Raw genomic sequence first — 20,698 nt, 5'->3', positions numbered from 1 at the left:
GCCCCGCACACAGCAGAGGCCTCTTCATCTTTGCCAGGAGCTGAGGCGGCATCAGGACACTCAGGTAAGACTTGGCCCTCACCTGAGCCGCAAGATCAGAGGAAGCAACACTCAAGGACAGGCCCTCCCCAGCTCAGCAACAGCCACACTGACCCAGCACGGCCAGAGTCCCGCTGAGCTCAGAGGCTGACCCAGCAAGAGACACAGCTTTAAACCAACTTTGTGATCTTTATTGACGGGTGACAACTTTATACTCCGAGGAAGCACTACACTGTGTACAACAGGGACACGGCATCAGAGGCGTGGCAGACTCCACAGCAGACACCGGCAAGTGTCAGTCCGTCCCTCTGCCCACTGTTCATGTGCACACAGAACATGAATGCGATTTGAAATCTGTTCACGGTGATAAAGTTACAATCCGCCAGCCACCTCTGCAGCCTGACGTCTACCCACATGTCTGACCCGCGGTGTCTACGTCAGCAGTTTCCCTCTTGCAATCATTTAAAATGCGTTTCCTGTTAGGAACCAGCAACATATTTTTTTTTATATTTATCTCCTTTTGAAGTAAGAGCTATCTCATCTCTGATAACTGGCTCATTTTTGTCATTTATCAAAAACTAAAGGGTAAAGGAAGAAAGTGTGATGAATTAAAAAAATTATTTTTTTAAGGAAAGATAAAATTCATTTTCACAAATTTACAAGAGCTGCTGGTGCGGGACTTATTCCACTACGCATCAAACTGGGACACAGCGCGAGCCACCTCCCCCGCTCAGGAACCAGCGGCTCTTCAGAAGCGGCGGCTCGTGTGTGTCTCCTCACTCAAGCCACAGTCCAGTCTGAAGTCAGAGTCAGCATGAGCTGCGCTGTGCAGACCCCCCAGACATCTTCCATCCAAGCCCCCTGGCGCAGAGGGAGAGCCTCTCTCCAGAGCCACTGGAGAGGCGGGCGGTTAGTGAGCTGGGAGATATGGGAGACAGCGTCGGGCACACGGGCAGAGCTACAGCAGGTCCACACGGCGGTAATACAGGAGGTAGGCGGTGCGGTCAGCACTTGGTCTCACCACCTGGTACTGGTTGATAACCTTGACCGTCTGGTCATCAATTCGCAGCCAGCCGTTAAGCCCAATCTGGAAGACGTCTGTGGTGTAGTGGCCACCTGTAGCGCTGTTGCCATGATGGTAGACCACTGGAAGACAGCACCAAGCGGGCAGTCCGTGAGAACAGCCCCTTACCCCACTGCCTCAGACCCCCACCCTCACACCCTCCTCACTGACCCCCACCCAACTGTTCCAAAGGGAGGTGGCACCACGGGAGTCTGCAGGCCACTGACTTAGGCTCAGGCGGATGCTCACAGACGGCAACACTCTCTTCTGTCAGCCACCACTCAATGGGCACAAATGCTTTCCAGACAACTGAGCTCTCCTGGGACCCTGTCTGTGGAGTGTGTTCCAGGGCATTTTTGCCTGGTACCTTAGACTCTCTGTTCACTGTGGTTTTGAGGGAGAAGAGGGCAAACACACTCACCTGCGAACAGCCTATAGGTTCTGTGGCATTTAAAGTTTTTATTTTTGACGCCTGGAGAAAGCAGTTCTGAAAAACAAAATAACAACACTTCAACAAAGTCTTCACAGCACAGCAGCACTGGTTGGTGACAGGGCCCTTAAAAACACCCATCCCACTTCGAGGGTCTGCAGGCATGGCCCAGAGCGGTATGAGAAGTGAACCCGAAGGTTCTCACAGCCACAGGAGACAGGAACCGGGGTATGCAGGGCTGGGACAGGAGGAACAGACCCAAGAGGATCTCTCTCCCAGATCAGAGCAAGAACCGCTGTCTTTTTCTTTCCCAGATCTCTGTGTTCTGAAGACTGCCTGGCCTTGCCACACTCCGGCGTACAACCTAAGATGTTCACCCACATGGTGGAGAGAGAGAACCAACTCCTACAAGGTGCCGTCTGATTTCCACATGAATGCCAGGACATCATTAAAGGTGAGCTCTGACCTCCTAAGCCAACAACACGCATGTGCTGTGGCATGCATGCCTACCTGTACATACATCACACATACCGTAAAACAAACCTTAAAACAAACAAAAAAACAGGTTTCCTTCAACCTGCCTCTTAGGGCTCTTCGGAACAGGCAGTCAGAGCTAGTGAGACAGACGCCTCAGTGGCTGGAGCACTGGATGCCCCTGCAGGCACCAGGCAGGTATATGGTCTCCCTCTGACACGACACAGAGGTCACGGAAAGCAGTAGCCAGCACATTTCTGCACAGGCACCATGTCGCTGTAGGGGGAGGGCATCCCCTGCCAGCCCCGGCTGCTCTCCTGCTTTTCTGATCCAGCCACATTACGACTCCTTCCTGTATTTGCACCAGGCAAATCGCTGTAATAAGAGTGCATGGCCAGCCTGGTCTACATAGAGAGCTCCAGGCCAGCCAGCACTTCATACTGAGACCCTGCCTTAAAACAAAAACAAAATATAATGGCTCAGTGGTTAGGAGCACTGGCTACTCTTTCAGAGAACCTGGGTTTGAGCCCAGCACCAACACGGTAGCCGGCAGCCACCTGTAAGGCCACGCCCCTCTGGGCCTCTGTAGTCCGGCAAGCACACAGCGCACACTCCACACAGGCAAACCATCCCTAAGTCAAGGTTAAAACTAAGGAAGCCACCTTGGCGAGCATTCAGTATAGAGACCCACAAATGTCAATAAAGCTAAAACAGAGTCCTAACTGGTGACCAGGCGGCGACAGGCTGTGGGGACTGCAGCAGGCACAGGCCGGCGTTACCTCTGCTGATCTCCAAGTCCACAGGGTACTCGATGTTCTTGACGAGCTTCTGGCATCCGCCTGTCTTCTCATAGACGAAGCGCTTCAGGTGGAGCACAAGGACAGGAGGAAGCTTCTCCAGAGTCACTCTGCGGCTGACTTCAACCTGGGACAGAGTAGCCTGGGTCACAGGCCCGCCTGGCTGCAGCAGCCCCCCTGTGGGCTTCCACAGCAACTCCCAACAGCTCCCCAGCCATGCCTGTACCCCCATGGACCCCTGTAAGGAGCCCATCTGTGGCCTCCAAGCGAAGGCCTTGGCTGTGTGGCGACACAATGGCCGGGAAGACAAGCTGAGTGCGGAACGGCTGGAGCTCGCATGACCAGCCTGCGTCCCTTTAGTGCTTTCAAGCTCCTGGATCTTTAAAACATCCTAAAGCAGCACCAACAACGAAACTTAATGCCGTGCAAGTCGGAAGATTGCGGACGGCCCTGCTGCAGGCTGAGCCTCTCTGCCCACCCGCAACTGTTCCCGGCTACACCTGGTGTTAGGGTTTCTTTTGGTTTTCTCCACCAAATGTATCTTCAGTTGCTCACTCCTTACTTGACCCCGTAGCCTCTGCACTCCACTGTTCACAGCTTTCCAGTACCACGAACTCTTCAGAAAAGCGCCACCCTAACTACCCAGCATTCATCCTGCCTTGTGACCTCAGTGCCACAGTCTGCAAAAGACCTGAGAGACAAGACGGCCTTCCCGCAGAGCAGAAGAGCAGGCCACTGAGAGCCAGACAACAGCCTCTCCACAACAACAAGCCCAGCTCCTAACTGTCCAGAATGGAGACACTCAAGACTTTATCCTTGTCATCACATCTGAATAGTCAGTCTGTCTGTCCTTAATGATCAATGCTTTTGCAGCACAGACGTGCCTGGAACTCCCTTCACATCCTAACTCTTCTGCTGGAGGTAGGCTGGCTGCAGACACCAGGATTGGACTGAGGAAAGGAGACACGGAGCAGGGTCAAGGGCAGAAGGGGAGATAATTCCCTCAGTCACGAGAGCCAGAGCTGCAGAGCAACTGGGGGGCCATATGGTTCAACCGCTCCTTCCTGACAACCCGGGGCTGCTCAGTAAAGCAACTGCGTGAGAGGCGGACTCAAGTCAGCGTCCTAGCATCTAGACGGCTCCTGGTCAGCTGTGCGGGAGCATACCTCCTGCTTGGTCTTGGTGGTGTAGCCCTGGACAGACTCTCTTGCCACCAAGCTTTCCAAGGCATCCTGGACTGTGCGAATCTTGTCGGACTGGATGTCCAACTGCAGTGTGAAAAACGGCTGCAGCGTGGCAGATTCTTTGGAACTCTGCTGGTAAACCACAGACCTAAAAATGCAATGGAAAACAAACAGAAGAGTAAGAGGCCACTCTCTGTCATTTTCCCTTAAGATTAACTGACAGAGAAGGAATCAATACTCAAGTACGTTTACTCAGTATCATAGGACCAGGGACAACAGAACAGCCAAAACCACCCTGAATTTAAAAATAACTCCGCTGACTACCACCCCTGTGATTAGCAATTGATCTGCACATTCCCCCGGCTTGGCTGAGAGGCTTCGACTTCCAAACTCTTCGCCTGCACAGCAGAGCACAGCACGCACCAGCTAACAAATTCAAGCGGAGTGGGATGGGGAGTGTTTAACTAAGTGTCACAGCCTGTTCTAGTGAAATGGGGACGTGGGGGGATCCCCAGGGGAGCAGGACTTTTAAGGCTGCTCTCCTGCTATAAAAACATCAGGAGGAGGAAGGGTAACAAGCCAAGGATAAAAACCACGTTATCGATCCGGGAAGAGAGGTGAGCAGCCTTGCAGCTAAGGTGCTCAACCTTGTTTTCTTACGTTTTTTATTCATCTTTCTTTTCCTCAGTTCTGAATAAAAGCCATAAGTATGTCTCATCTCTCGCTTAACCTCATCCAGGGAACATTCTGAGACTCAACAAAGCAGCCTGAGTCCTAGTGTATGAGCAAAGCAGAGCTGTGGGAGGAAACTCCAACTTAAAGGGACAGATAGGCACCCAGCCGAGACCCTTTCTGTCAGAGTCCAATGCCCCAGCCTTCCTCCAGAGTGCCAGGCAATGACTGACGCTCCTAGGGTTCCCAAAAGGAAGTTGAACAGCATCAATGAAATTAAAGCAGGGTGGGGTGGCGCACGCCTCCGATCCCAGCCCTGGGGCAGTAGAAGCGGACAGATCTCTGAGTTCAAGGTCAGCCTTGTCTACAGAGTGAGTTCCAGGACAACCAGAGCTACACAAAGGAACCATCTTAAAAAAACAAAAACAAAAAACAAAAGAAGTGCAGAAATCAAGACCCTCTTGACTCCAAAACCTTTCATTCATCAGAAAAGGACCCCCCTCCCCCGCAAAAAAAAAGGGTCTCTCTAGGGAAACTAAAAACTGCAGAAAGACAGTGAGTTGGGGCCGTCCCTGGTCAGAATGAAGACTCTAATTCTGTCTGAAATGCAGTTCAAGTCATCAGGTCATCCGAAGTCCTTATTAGCTGGGTGCTCACAAGGCCGAAGCAGGAGGACTGCCCTGAGTTTAGGGCAGTAGAGACCTTGCCTTAGATAAACAAAACAAAACTGGAAAGAACTCCTTGCCTAGGCCCAGGGTGCTGCTGGGATGGACCGTGCTTGCTGTGCCCGTGATGCCGGGTTCTAACCTCAGCACCTCATAAGCTAGGGTAGGCTGCACGCCCCTGTAATCCCAGCACTTGGGAGGTGGGAGAGCAAGGATGACTCAAAGTCATCCTCGGCTGTGGCCACACCTACCGTGAGTGTAAGGACAGTCTGGCATACATGAGACCCTGAATAAAATGAAAATAATAATAATTTCTTATCTCTGCTTTTGTTCTTTGAAAAAACCATGAAGTTGACCAGAAAAACCTCACGGAACCTACTGAAGCCAGGGCCAGCACAGAGGCTGAGGTGAGAAGGGCAGCCTGGCTTCTCCGCTGTCACCCTTAGGGAAACAGCCCGTGTTGCCCCTTAGTGCAGTGTGCTGTGGCAGCCTGTACTCTGCTGTCCCTCACTGCCCTGACTCCTAACTCGGGGCTGGATGGCAAGAGCAGCGGAGGGTAGCTTCGTTCCTCTGTTGCTCACCGATCTGCCTATTCCTCCACCGTGGCTCGACTCAGGGGGGCTGTGTCTGCCAAGATGAGTCACAGTGGTGACGTGTAGGCAGGGATTCCTAGACCATACCGGATCCATTAGCCCCATGAAGAACACCAGAGGAAAAGGGGGCCTATGCCATGTCAGCGTGGCTCAGCTGGGTCCTCAGCCCTCCCCATGGGGGCCACAGAAGCAAAGAGAAGCTTCTGAGGCAGGGAGTGCAGACTCCGCTGAAAGGCGCTCAGTCTGCTACTGAGTGGACTCACTCATTTGGCACTGGATGCCTGAGAAGAGACTGGTTTCCAATACAGCACCCAGGAGATCGCACCCATTGAAGCCTACTGACTCATCTTTAGACGATAACTCGGGGCTTCTGAAGAAAGGCTCTAATGTAACTCTAAAGTCTTTCAGGATGTTGTGAATGAGCAGAAAGCTGTCTGAAGGACCCCAGGTCACATGTCCTCCTGGGCCATTCTAGCTCATGAGGCTCTGGCCTCTATTCCGTCTCACCCATTCAGTTATTTCCTAGATAAACAGCCTATGTGTCCATCAAAAAGCAAATGGATAAAGCCACTTAGGTGGGAATATGTAACGGAATATTACTCAGCCTTGGAAGAGGAGATCCTAACATTTGCCGGAACAGGGATGGACTTGGAAGACATCATACTAAATGAACAGAGCTGGACACAGGACAGCCGTGTGTGCTCACGCTCCTATAGATTTAAAAGCAAAGTCAAGGGTTGGGGATTTAGCTCAGTGGTACAGCGCTTGCCTAGCAAGCGCAAAGCCCTGGGTTCAGTCCCCAGCTCTGAAAAAAAAAAGGGGGGGGGGGAGCAAAGTCACCACAGTGATGTGGAGGAAGAAAACAGGAGGTCCAGGACACAGGGCACAAAGCATCAGCCCTCGGGGTACGCAGGTATACGGAGGTGGGGGAGGAGCAGAGCACGGCTGCTTTCATCTGACAGGGAGAAGGGCACCATGGAAGCGGGGTTTATGTGCTGACCAGTTTTCCATGGCCAACACTCCACTACCTGTGTGCACAACATCCTTCTATAGACTTTAACACATGCACTTAGTAAAAAGTACAGTGATACAATGCCTCCAAGCAGACAGGAGTCTCTGTTACCAGAACAATCAAGTCAGTTTGGCTTCCTGACTTCAAGTGATGGGCCAGCACCCTTGGGAGCACTGAGGCACACAGCCCCTGAGAGCAGGGCCTGAGGAAGAGCGAATGAAAACCAGGCAAAGCAGATGGCAGGAGGAAGGATGCAGTCACACACACACTCACACTCACACACTCTCTCTCCCTCTCTCTCTCATACACACACACACACCGTGAGAACACGGAAAAGCACAAACCTGATGTGTCCACCGAAAATGCCAGTGATAGGCGTCTGAACGAAATCCGCCTGCCGGGTGACAGACGTCTTGTTCTTGGGACCCACTTGCTCCCACTCGTCCTCACTGCCCTCGCCTGTGTCTTCCAGCTCCTCATCCTCTATCAAGTGGCTTCCGGGTCCATTAGAAACAGAGTGCTCTGAAAAGAAGAGGATCTGCTGAGTCAGCTTTCCTCAGAAACAAAATATCCAAGCAAGTGCAATTCTGTGAGACCTGGCTAAACAGATTCATGAGGGTCCGGTGAGAGGCTCAGCCGGCGAAGCCATGCTCTCCAGACCTGACAGGTGAGTTTGATTCCTGGGACCACATGAAGAAGAGAACTGACTCCTACAAACTGTCCTGACCTTGTCACCCTCTCCAGTACACGTACGTACACCACACACACGCACGCACGCGCACACACACACACACACACACACACTCTCTCTCTCTCTCTCTCTCTCTCTCTCTCTCCCTCTCTCTAAAAGAACCAAAATAACAACAACAAAAATACAAAAAGCAAAAAGCAAACAAACACCCCAAAACCAAAACAGGTTGTCAAGCAGTGGTGGCCCATACCTTTAATCCTAGCACTTGGGAGGCAGAGGCTGGCAGATCTGTGAGTTCAAGGCCAACCTGGTCTACAGAGTGAGTTCCAGGACAACCAGGGCTAGAGAGAAACCCTGTCTAGAAAAACCACACACATAAAAAGATCTTAGTTGTGCTCTATACTTAAAGTCACGGTAAGCAGTTAAAGCAGCCAGCCACTCTGGACACTGGGCTGCAGTGAGCACTGTGGTAGCCATGCTCAGACACCAAGCTCTGGAAGTGCCAAGTGCGGCAGGGCACAGAGAGTTCTGGGCCAGCCAGAGCGTCAGAGAAAGACCTTGTCTCAAAAACCAGAGGCGTTCACATTCTTTGGACAACTGGAGAAATTTGAAGATACTCTGTAGTAAAAGTGACATGGGGCGAGACGCTTCATCCTCAGAGGATGCTCTCAGCACAGGACAAAATCTCAACTGCTTCCTCCAACTTCCCATCCCTAAGACAAGCGGGCACCCCGGAGTGAGCCTGTGCCCACAGGGCCTCAGCCCCGTGTTGTGTTTTCCTGCGTCGCAGTTGGCATTTGAATGTGAAATGACCAAGGGCTCTGGAGCTCAACACTTAGTCCTCAGCTGGTGGCACTGTCTGAGAAGGAAGGATGTGGAGCCTTTAGCAGTAGAGGCTGGGGAAGTACATTACGGGGGGCTTGGTTCTGAGGACTTAGGGCCTGGCTCTATTCTCTGTCCCCCCTCTGCTCCCCGTGTGTGGGTGAAATGTGGTCATTTAGCTTGCCACAATGCCATCCACTGCGAGGGGTGCTACCCCTCCGGAACCCAAGCCAGAGCAAACCCTTCCACGGCCTCAACCTCTCTCTCGAGTAAAAACTGGAGCAAAGCTGCACAAGGGGATACAGCTCAGGAATCCGAGCCTCGTTCTCACTACTGTGCTGGGTAACGGGAAGTAGCTGCTTATCTACGTAGCCTAAGCGCTGTTGGTGTATGCGTGTGTGTGTGTGTGTGTGTGTGTGTGTGTGTGTGTGTGTGTGTGTGTGTGTGTGTGTGCGTGCATGGACACGCGACCTTTAAGCCACTCTCAGGCAAAGTCTCACACAGAAGAACCTACTTTCGTGCGTGGGTGAGAGGAGCTTCTTCAGGCTCAGCATCTCCTCGTGGAGTCCATTGAGGATGAAGCCTAGGTACTCCTCGGCGTCCTCCTGTCGGCCCTGAGGACAGACATGGTCACATTAATTCCAATGGCTGGAGTGAGGCCTGTAGAAGCCCCAGAACCTACACCTCTGACGAACGTTCCAGACCAGCGCATGCAAAAATGTTCTGTCCTTTATTTTTGTAGCTGAATTCCTAAGCATAGACATTACTTTAGTTTTAAAAAAAAAAAAAAAAAAAGCCAGGCACAGTTGTTCTCAGCATTTGGGAAGCAGAGGCAGAGGAATCTCTGTGAGTTCCAGGTCAGCCTGGGCTACATAGTTAGTTCTAGCCCAGTCAGGGCTGCAAAGTGAGACACTGCCTCAGGATAGATGGATGGATGGATGGATGGATGGATGGATGGATGGATGGATGGATGGATGGATAGATAGATAGATAGATAGATAGATAGATAGATGATTTTTTTAAATGCTTTAAACATACACCATAAGTAAGACATTGAAGGCCACTTCCCAACACAGCCTGAGTCACCACCCGCACTCACACTGTCATCCCTCACAGCATTCACACTCTGGGCAGGAACCACGGGAGAGGACCCAAGCCCTGAGTACAGGGCTCCAAGTACTCAGCTGACCTAGACACTCTCTCCACCCGCAAAGCATTCTGGGGCATTGTAAGGCCTCCTGGCTCGCCTGCTGACCTGCCCTTAAGAACTTGTATTTTAGGAAAAACTCAAGAGGCAATAGCCAAGCTGACGAAATCGTCTCTGTGGCCTGAGCGTGACTAAGGTGAAGGCTGATTCCAGGACCGGGAATCTCCCCCCTGCCCAAGAGCAGCACAGCACTGAGCAACAGACTGAGAAGCCAGGCTCTGCCCACTAGTGGTGGAGTCACAGGCTGGCAGAGCTGGTGAACTCAATCCTTGGTACTCGATGCCATTAAATGTAGGCAACCGGAGCACACTAAGCACCCAGTGACTCCACCTAGTCCTCACACCAACAAGTCACAGCACGGGGCACACGCAAACAACAGTAAACAGCCTCAGGCTCATCTGCAACGTGCTCTGTAGCCCAGGCTGGGCTTGACTTCAAGATCCTCTTGCCTTAGCCCCCTATGCTCCAGAACTCCCAGCATGTGCCCTCTCCCAGATCTGGGAGCAGTTTCTATCGCTACCACAGAGCACCCCAGACCTTTTCAGACAGGCTCGACTTGATGACTGTCAGGAGTCTATAAATGTATGTGGGTTCAAAGGCAGCTCCTGGGCGGATATCTCTCACGATTTTATCCCCGAGAGCTGCAAGAAAAACAGAATATTTGGTAACTAAAAAGACAGCATAAGGGAGAAGACAAAGCCACCCAAACTCCCAGCACACGGGGAAAACACCTAGATTTAAATAGACACTCTCTTTCCAATGAAGACCAGGGTTCCCTCCACCCACACTCCCACTGACAAGGTGTCCCAGCTGTGCACGCCCACTCACCTTGGCGGGGTTTGGGAGGTACTGGCATATTAGTAAACTCGTTCATGAGCCGAACACTAAGTGGAGAAAAAGAGTGAAGCAAGAGCACACGTTAGAGGTGGGCCTGGGCACGGCAGCACATTAACCAGCCAATGTAACAGCACCCAGGGGCTCTTATATTAAAGTCCACACATATTATGGGACCATTTCCAATGGCATTTTAAGTTGCTAAATGGTACCAGGTTTCCTACTGAATCTGAAGGATAGAGAAGCACACTCTCCAGTTACAGCCCAGTTTAACTTCCATAGACAATCCCAACAGCATCTTCCTTTAAAGGAGAATTCCAGAGGCTGGAGGAGTGGCTTGGTGGTTCAGAGCACTCACTGCTCTTGCGAGGGACTAGGGTTCAGTTCTCAACACCCAGCGGCAGCTCACAACTAGCTGTAACTCCAGGTCCAGGGGATCCGAAGTCTTCTGACCGCCATGGGCACTGCACATGTGCGGGGCACTTACATATATGCAGGCACAACACTCATACACATCCACTTAAAAGCAGGGCGGGCAGATATTCGAGCAGTCATTTGTAGCAAATCAGGAACTGAGAGCTGGGCTCAGCCCGGGAGCACGTACTTGGCCAAGCTGCTCCAGTTCCCATCACCACAGGCAAAGCCCCCAACCACCGACACGTGTGAGCACCTTACTTACAAGCTATCTATCATGGGCGTGGACGTGCACGGCCTTTGCACTTTGGAGTACAGAGGAATGAACTTCATCAGGTGATACATCGGAGGGCAAGCCACCAATGCCTGCAGGGTCTAAATGTCGCAGTAAGGAAGTGTAAAGGAAATGAAACAGACACAGCAAACTTTTCTAAAGGCACATAAACGAGATAAGCCAAGGACACCCGACTACTTGGATATGTAAACACAAAGAGGATAAACCAAATAAGACAGCTGCCCACTAATAAACTAATGGCCATGTAAGGTTCCTGTCGGCCAGCATGACGTTCATGAACTTAGCTGAGCAAAATGCTCCCATGAGTTAGAGCAGAGCCCCCAGTTCTCCGTGGTCATTCTGTCCTACTGTCTATGACCACTCCGATGAGAACAGAACATGCCCAATTCTGTCCCTCACAAGTCAACAGATCAATCCTCGGACAGGGGGCGGAGGGGCTCCAGAGTACCACTGACTATGAGGTAGGCAGACCAAGTCATGGCCCAGTCTCCGGGTTCAGAGTCCAGGCCAGCAGCCCTATGGACGCTGCAGTAGGTCAAATACACCCGGAGAGGAGAGCTTGTGTGGTGACCGGGCGGGGTAGGCAGCCAGGAAGGATACGGCATTAATGTAGCACCAGTTTCCTTTATTGATCAGCCCACGGGGTTGCAATGACACTGGCTTATGTACTAGGGTTACAGTCTCCAATAACTCTGTAAGAGTGAAGAAGCAAACGAAGACATTAGCAACACTGCGGCCAGCAGCACCAGAATCCACGAGACTTCTTCAGGAGAGCTCAGCACCAGCTTTGTGACTAAACGGATTGTCTTTTCTAGATACATTTTCCTCTGAATGTTTACTTATCTTCTCAGCTTACTAGGAAACTCTAGGCCAGAAACACTGACTGACACAACTGCTAGCAGAGAGCAGATGTGGAAGACACTGGCTTCCCCACCAAGACTGACAGCATGCCCCACCAGCAGCAAATCTCCTGGGTACCAGTTTCAAAGAACCATGGAGCAGGAGTGTGCCTCCCGGGCTCACAGGAGACCCAGCAGATCACAGTAGGCACTTGATGGCCATATAGTAAGTGACAGTGGCTCCTGCTGGTCACGGTTCCCATTGGAGGTGAGAGCCCATCAAAGGTGAGATTGGCGATTCTTTTGTTCTGCACACTAACTCCACATTCCATTCAGAAGCGGGGTCTCTCTCCTAACACTCACCCCTGAAACCACTCTTTCCAGTTTTAAGAAAACCATGAGCTGTGGAAGCACAGTGAGTGATTTTATAAGGCTCGTCCTTTGAGAAAATAAACCATTTTAGGCTCCAGAACGCATCCAGTGAGAGTAGTGTCAAGCTTGCTATCCTCTAAGTAAAAGGCATATAGATCATCCTCCACCAATCCTGGAGCTGCCTGTTATCATTCAACTCCATAGTAACTTTGCCAAAAAGGCGCCCATCTTACAGATGAGAAAACTTAGTCCCAGCCCTGGGCCAGATGCAGCTGTGGATCCCTGGCTCTTTCCTCTCCACTGCGCAGTGGGCTCTAATGCAACTTCTCGTCACAGACTACTGAGGTTCCAGGCACTTGCTGCCAGACCTGATGATCTGACTTACAGCCCCTAGTGGTGGAAACAGGACCAACTTTCACAATCTGACCTCACAAGCACGATTCGTTCATACACACAAACATGCTTGCAAGCACAGAGGGAACAAATAAATCCAAGGAAGAAATGTTCTTAAATATCTTTTCTGTAAGGAGGCGCTCGCTTCCCCCCTCCCACTTGTTCTTGGGCTACACAGATCCACAGTACAGCCATGATCCCAGTGACCTCCAAACACACGCACGCACGCACGCACGCATGCACGCACACCCTCAGAACAATGCCACAGGCTTCAGCGGCAATCAATTGTAAGCTATTACATGATTAGAAGCTTGGTCTTCCAGCCATGGCTGATCTCTGGATGAACAGCTAATGTGCCCTGTGTGTACAGAAGGCTACAACTAGCCCTGCTCTAGGCCAGCTCACAGACACGTAACAAAGGGCTCACTGTCCCAGCTGACAGCGCCCACCACACACTGCAGGTTCAGTTGAAGAGGGTCTGGGGAGTGTGCTTCACGCAGTCGAGGTCTGCAGACATACCGAGAGAGCAGCTACAGATGGGACAAAGTACACACGTCAGAAGACAGGCAGTGAGGGGAAGGTGTCTTGTCTGCCAGGAGGAACAGACAGGATTGCATGAACACTGTGAATCCTGGCTTACACATAGGCTTCAGCATACCACATTCCTAATACTCCCACGGTCATGGTGCCCTGTGTACAGAGTGCAAAGTACACGCTAATGTTATCGATATGAAGCCAGGGGTCTGGGTTAAGAGAGTGGAAGCTAGTGCACACTGCTCAGTGGGAGGCCTGGCCCAGAACTTAGGGCCATATGGGGGTTGGGGGTGGGGGGATTCTGTCTTCCTGCTGGTGTGAGAGGCAAAGCCTTCTTGGGTTGGCTGAAGGTGGAAGGAATGGGATACCATGACATTCACACCTGCTTTGGCACAGGCACTGGAGGAAGTGGGAAAAACCAACAGGGGACAGGCACAGAGATCCACCTGAACCTTCCCTCCTCTTATACCCACTGTTCTGAGCAGTCCTCAACTTTAAGCAGGGGGGGCACAAACCCAGAGGCCTGAGTTCAAATCCCCACGTTAGAAAAGTGAACCAGGAGGTTGGAGATTTAGCTCAGTGGTAGAGCGCTTGCCTAGCAAGCACAAGGCCCTGGGTTTGGTCCCCAGCTCCGAAAAAAAAAAAAAAAGTGAACCAGGAAATCCACATTTTTAAAGAGCGGGAGAAGCTCGTGATGATGCTCGCCTGTAATCCCAGCGCTGGGGAGGCAGAGGCCAGTGGGTATCAGGAGTTCATGATCACTACACGGCAAGTTAGTGCCAGGGCTACAGAGAGAGACCCTGCTTCAAACAAATCCCAGCATTCCTATGGAGACCACAAGCTGAGATGAGCATTTCCCCAAACCCGTGGGCACCCGACCAGGGTAGAGTGTGCAGTGAAGCAGCAGAAACGAAAGACACTGCTTTAAAAACAAAATAGGTCCAGCTCCCTAAAACCTGACCTCTGACCCCACCAGATAGGTGCCTTTAGCAAGCATGCACACAACCCGTCCACACATACACTAAAGAAAACACGCCATATGACTCGTGTTCTCTGTGTGCTGCATCAGTGTAAAAGAACCCGGCGCCACATATGACAGAGCTAATTCCTTTTCAAGAAGGGACCTGGGTAAGCTGGTTGTGCTAAGCCCTAGCACAAGCTTCTGTGGACCAGAGCGACCTCAGCAGCCTGGGGGTTCCTACAGTCGGCAGAGCCCTGCAGACCTGAGACTGCAATCCATCTGAACCAACTACAATCGTTCCTTTCCAACGGAGAAACCGCATGTTAAGAGCTGGTTTCTACATGGTCCTTCCCTGGAAGAGTCAGCAGGTCAAAAAGCAGTTCCCATTTTCCTCCCAAGATAGCAAGCCTGTCTCTTAGCGCCACCCAGTGGTCTGTCCAACACCTGCAGGCAAGCAGACCGGGACTACAGGACAATGCGTGCAGCAGACAGTGCTCAGGGGCAGGGTAAGTCTTTAAAAAGACAGGCAGCATAGAAGAGATACCTCGATTTTTTCTTCTTCCCTAAAGATTATCCTATTCTCTTGGAGCTGGAGAAATGGCTCAGCACCTTAGGGCCTCGTGTTCTAAGTTCTTTGAAAACAAGACCCTAACGCTGGTACTTCAAGAGGACTCTCCTTGTCTGGGGCCCCAGTCCTGCTGGCTGCCTGTGGGAGCCCCCACAGCAGTCAGTCTTGAGCATCCTGCAAGCTCATTTACCCCGAGGGTGATGTGCGTTCTTCTCCAGCCAGCAGATACCAGTTCCACGACTCTCATGTTCCCTTCCACTGTTCTCCTGACTCAGTTACCCCTACTATGGCCAGTATAGGTGGGCAGCAGTGGCGCACGCCTTCAGTCCCAGCACACGGGGGACGGAGGCAGAGGCAGGAGGATCTCTGAATTTGAGGCCAGCCTGGTCTATCGAGAGTTCCAGGACAGCCAAGGCCACACAAAGAAACACTGTCTTGAGTCCATCACCCCCAAAAGGCCAATACGTCTTTTGCTGTTAGGAATTCCCTGGCTGGCACAGACGTCAGAGAAAGCCACCTCCAGATTAGGTTGCTTCCCAGCATCTCCCAGAATGTCCTTGTCTCTGATCCCAATGACAGAGCTACAGGTCACAGCTTGTTGACATGTATGATGGAGAGTCAAACTCAGATCCTCTGGCTTGCAAAACAAGTGCTCTCGCAAACTGAGCCATCTCCCAGTCCTGCAACAAATATATTCTAGAAGAAATATATCCCATATCTATTAAAGAAATCAGACAGGGGATGGAGCAACCAGCACTGGGGAGGCTAGCAGGAAAACTTTACAATTGTGAAAAGCACGAGACAAAGTGAAACTGAAAAAAAAAAAGTGGGCTGGAGAGATGGCTCAGAGGCTAAGTGCACTTGTTGCTCTTGTAGATGTGGGTTCAATTCCCAGCACCCACATGGCGCACATGCAGGCAAAACACACATAAAATAAAATAAGTTTTTAATTAAAATTAAAAAAAAAGAAGAAAGAAAAAAGTGCTGGGGTGGTGTGCAGAAGGAGATCGTTTCCTCGAAAGCTACAATCCTCAGCAGGTGACACCGCCAGCTACCACCCCAGAGCCGGTGAGACTTCCAACACCCACAGGGTTTACAACAGACTGCAACTCTAGAGTGAGGGGATTTCTTCTGGTATCTGCTGGAACAAGCGCACAGTGTTGCCTAGACATACATGAAGGCAAAAGACCCATATACATAAAAAGTTAAAATAATAAATAATGTTCTCCACAGAGTGAGTTCAGTGGCGCACCTGGTGATCCAGCACTCAGGAGGTAGAGCAGGGAAGAAAGCCGCTCTGAAGGTAGCTTGGGCTAAAACAAGTACAAGACCAGCCTGGGTTGCTTTGACAAGATGCTGTACCAACGACAAACAAAACATACAGAGAAGCCCAAAATAATAAAAATAAAAATTTCATCAACTTTCTCATTCGAAGGGACCCCAGAACACTAAAATACTCAGAACAGTATCAGCGCACATACAGAATAAAGTGTTACCAACTCTCTTTCGGCTTTTTTGAGACAGCATTGCTACTGAAGCCAGCTTGGCTTCAAACTGCCACCCCTGCCTCAGCCTCCCGAGAGGCAGAATCACAGGTCCTGTGTCTCTGACGTGATTAAAAGCCTCTATTTGTCAACCCCAACCATCACGAGGATCTGCCTTACGTCTGCGGGAGCGCTGAGCACACCAAGGGCTCGCTGCAGCCGTCTCAGGAGCTGGGACCCGAGGACCCGCTTCTGCACCCGCATCCAGCACCTGCCTGACTCCTACCCTTACTTTGGTGCTATAATTCTGACATAATTACGATAATATATGATACGATATAATAAATAATGTACAATATTGAATGATGAAACCCATCACTGAACCCACAATCACTAAGGGAGATAGAGAGCGGCCGGCATATTTCTAGAGCGCCTTTTTCTGTAGATACACAGTGAGTGTGAAGAACTGAGGAGGCTCATCAGACCTGAGGGACAGCCTGGCTACAGCACAGGGCAGGTTTGTCACACATGACCACATTATAGCACTAACATGGACATGAAGTCTGTCTGTCGAACAAAGTCGTAAGAGACATGGGTTTTCCCTGCTTACATAAAGGCATGGCCCCCTCTCCTCCATCTTCCTCCCACAACGTGCTAGTTGACTACTGGGCAACGTTGTTAGCACACACAAGTCCTTCACTGCTTGTTTCCATACAGGTCAGCTACTACCCGCTGGGCACCAACAGACTGCTCCCCTGCCCACTCAGCCTGTCAGTTAACTGTACCTGCGATCTTTATGGCTACGGGGTCCTCTGACACGGGAACAAGCCCTTCTTTGACTTCCATCTGTTTCTCAGAGGCCAGGGGGGACGGGACAGGGGGGGAACACTTAGTTTCCACATACGCCACGGGTGAGGAGGAAGAAGGCTTAGAATCATGAAAGAGGCTAGCCCAGGACTTTGCAGGTTGGCTAATGGGAATGGCGCCAGAGACAGAGAGCGCACTTTCGGCAGGAGGTGACTGGCTCTCTGGCTTCGCAGGGTCCAAGTCTGCACTCTCATCAGTGTGCAGCTCTACCCCATTGGCAGCAGCAGTGCCCTCGCCCAAGGATTCAAGTATTTTTCCATTAGCAACTGCGAGGTTCCCAGTAGTGTCGGCGACAGCGTTGGGCTGCGTCACAGCTGTCCTTAGCAGGTTGTCTGTAGGGAGGCAGGGCTGCTCAAAGTCAGTTTCACGGCAGCCCTCAGGCAGTCCTGCAGTCCTGGCATCACCGCCTAGTGTCCTGGGGAAAGGACTATCAGGGACAGGGTCACTGATTAAGTCCATGGGGTTCTGAGGGCTGTCACAAGTCCTGGGCATGACTGAAGGAAGCATGTCCACCATGAACTCAGGATCCTCCACACCCTCGCTGTTCGTGCCCACTGACGTGGCATGGCCGTTGACAAGGGCGGCCGGGGAAGCACCCTCTTCACCACCATCTTTCAGATAACTGTAGTACCCAGGGGGCCGCTTCTTCTTCTTCTTCCGCTCCCTCTGACCAAGACCACCAGCGCCACTGTCATTCTCCAAGGTCTCGGCCTCTGCGTTAGAGTTGCTTTCCAGAGCCAAGGCTGAGGCCGGGTACTGATCAATGGAGCTGTAGGTCTCGTCTTTTTCTATGTCATCAGGGGTCTTCTTGGAAGTTGGACAACCAAGGATAAATTCAGGTGCCTGAGGGTTCAAGGTGCTTGAAATACTGTAGCTAGGGGCTCTCTGCAGACCATCACTGGGTTCGATGACTTCGTCTACACCAAACTCAATCCTCTGATGTTCTTGTCCTGCTGAGAAGAGATGATCAGTCAGTGCCTGTCCAAGCTACATAGTATCCAAACCATGGTCCCTTTGGGAGGTGGCACTTGGTTTTATTGTCTAACAGGGCTATGACAGGCTTTAGCCTAATTTGTTGAAAACCACATGTATAAAACAAGACCGCATTGGGTGTATAAAAATAGAAGCCTATCCTTATCCTTGGAGATCTGGGTAACTAAGAAAGAGTTTAAAAAACAGAGGGTAGAAATTAAATTAAAAATTACTGGGGCATGTTGTTCCAGGCCTGGAGTGGCGGAGGTAGAATTAGGAATTCAAGGTCACCCTCCACTCCATGGTGGCCTCTGGCAGCATCGCTGCACAAAATCAACACATAAGCATTCAGTGGCTTAGAAATGTTCCTCAGACACTAGCTCAGCGCAGACAGCACACTTGTCTGGAGTCACTTGCATCTTGATTTGTTTGTTTGTTTAAGTAAGAAGAGACAGGCAGCCAGAGGGGGAGAGGGAGGGAGGGAGAGGCAGAGATAGATGATAAATGATAGATAGATAGATAGATGGATAGATGATGGATGGATGGATGGATGGATGGATGGATGGATGGATGAATAGATAGATGCTGGCCCACACCTATAATCCCAGCATCCAAAGCTGAGGTATAAGAAGCCCAAGTCCCAGCCTAGACTACACAGAAGACCTCGCCCCTCCTCGCAATCCTCATGCCCCTCTATGCCTGGGCAGAGGAAATGTGGGCTCTGATGGGAGGCAGACAAGAAGAAGGTTCTTAGTCATTCACATACATGATGAAGGGCCACAGCATTCTAAATAGACATCAGGCAGTGACAGACATTCAGAAATGGATGTGGTCCCTGCCAATCACTTCCGGGCCGTCTCAAGGGAGGCAGACTATGGAAGCCGCTAGAGCAGTGGTTCAACCTTCCTGATGCTGCGACCTTCAGTACAGTTCCTCATACTGGGTTTATCCCCAAATGTAAAATTATTTTGGTGCAACTTCATAACTGCAATTTTGTTACTGTTTTAAATCAGTGTAAATAGCTGGTGTGACCTGTGCGGTTCTCATTCAACCCATACAGGGCCCCGACCCACAGGTTGAGAACTCCTGCTCTACAGAGAGAAAACAAAAACTACACAGATTTTAGAGGAAAAGAGACTTTAAGTGGTTGTGCCAACTAACTGTGCAAGCGGGCACTAAGAGCCTGGATGTCTCACCACAGGGGAATGACTGACCACCACAGGATGAGCATAGACACTGCACAAGGCACACACATGCCCAGGGACCCACACGTGGAGTTGGACAGCAGCAGATTAAAGAGCAGTTCCCTTCGACAACTGTGTTCACTTTGTTAACGGTACTAAGCCTGCCCCGTCCCTTCAGATCTCCCATCACAGTTAACTGCACGCTGCTAGCATTCATTCCCTCTCACTTTTGGAGATGGTGGCTGCCTTAGTCTTTTCCAGTTCATACACCAGCCTGAGCTATAATTAAGTCCCTATCACAGGTCTGACATGCTAGCTCAGCATGGAATCTAATCCCTAGTTCTTTAAAACAAAACAAACCTTTTTTTCTTGAAAGCCAAGAAGCTGAAACAATCCTAACTATCATTTGGGCCTGCGATGACTGCATAGCTGAGAAGTGTGAAACCCACCTCAGCAACAAACATTGCTGCACCGTGATAAACACCAACTGCCCTCCGCCATCAGTCAAACAGGGCTCATGCCAGAGACCAGGCAGTGGAACAGACAGGACATGAACACCAACTGCTACAACAGCTCCACAGGCCCTGGACCTGGCACAGCCATGTAGAGAGCGACACCCACACCAGGGCCTGCTGAACTACAGACTGGAGCACCTCTCTCCTGACCACAACTCACCATGCCCAGAGTTCTGGAGCATGGCACAAACTTGAAAGCACACTGTTGGGGCTGGAGAGATGGCTCAGTGGTTAAGAGCACCGATTGCTCTTCCAAAGGACCTGAGTTCAATTCCCAGCGACCACATGGTGGCTCACAACCATCTGTAATGAGATCCGATGCCCTCTTTTGGTCTGTCCAAAGACAGTGACAGTGTACTCACATACATGGAATAAATAAATCTTAAAAAAAAAAAAAGAAAAGAAAAAAAGAAAGAAAGCAAGCACGCACACTGTCAATCTGAGTGTCTGGGTAGTTGGTATGGCCCTGTGGAGTAGGTGCAGCCTTGGTAGAGGAAGTGTGTGTCACGGTAGACGTGGGCTTTTGAGCCCTCCTAGCTGCTTGCACGACAGTCTTCTCCGGCCTGCTTCAGAACAACTACAGAACTCTCAGCTTCCCAGCGCCGTGCCTGCCTGCACGCTGCCCTGCTTCCACCATGATGATTAGATGATTACGGACTGAACCCCAGAACCTGTTCTATAAGCCGGCCCCAATTAAATGTTGTCCTTATAAGAGCTGCCTTGGTCATGGTCTCTTCCCGAAATGGAAACTCTACAACAGTAGTTAGGTGAGCAGAGGCTTCAAGCTCCAGTGAAATGCTGACTGCAGCTTGATATT

At 50.9% G+C, this 20,698-nt stretch overlaps 1 protein-coding gene across 2 annotated transcripts in view; it reads right to left on the bottom strand.

The window, feature by feature from the left end:
* Nucleotides 1–208: 208 nt before the first annotated feature.
* Usp10 (ubiquitin specific peptidase 10) overlaps nt 209–20,698 on the bottom strand; it is a 42,464-nt gene continuing 21,974 nt past the window's right edge. The window contains exons 4-14 of one of the 2 annotated variants that reach the window (XM_032887586.1): nt 17,129–18,163; nt 11,793–11,884; nt 11,163–11,272; nt 10,478–10,533; nt 10,187–10,290; nt 8,957–9,056; nt 7,274–7,451; nt 3,970–4,135; nt 2,786–2,930; nt 1,524–1,589; nt 209–1,185 (exon numbers count right to left, since the gene is read on the bottom strand). In XM_032887586.1, coding sequence (XP_032743477.1) covers nt 998–1,185; nt 1,524–1,589; nt 2,786–2,930; nt 3,970–4,135; nt 7,274–7,451; nt 8,957–9,056; nt 10,187–10,290; nt 10,478–10,533; nt 11,163–11,272; nt 11,793–11,884; nt 17,129–18,163 — 2,240 coding nt within the window. In that variant the 3' untranslated portion in view covers nt 209–997. The remainder of the gene's footprint in view (nt 1,186–1,523; nt 1,590–2,785; nt 2,931–3,969; nt 4,136–7,273; nt 7,452–8,956; nt 9,057–10,186; nt 10,291–10,477; nt 10,534–11,162; nt 11,273–11,792; nt 11,885–17,128; nt 18,164–20,698) is intronic. The other variant, XM_032887587.1, reaches the window with a different exon arrangement.

This window comes from Rattus rattus, chromosome 17 (assembly GCF_011064425.1).
Source record: "Rattus rattus isolate New Zealand chromosome 17, Rrattus_CSIRO_v1, whole genome shotgun sequence".
Taxonomy (NCBI): domain Eukaryota; kingdom Metazoa; phylum Chordata; class Mammalia; order Rodentia; family Muridae; genus Rattus; species Rattus rattus.
This window is presented reverse-complemented; position numbering and strand designations above follow the sequence as displayed.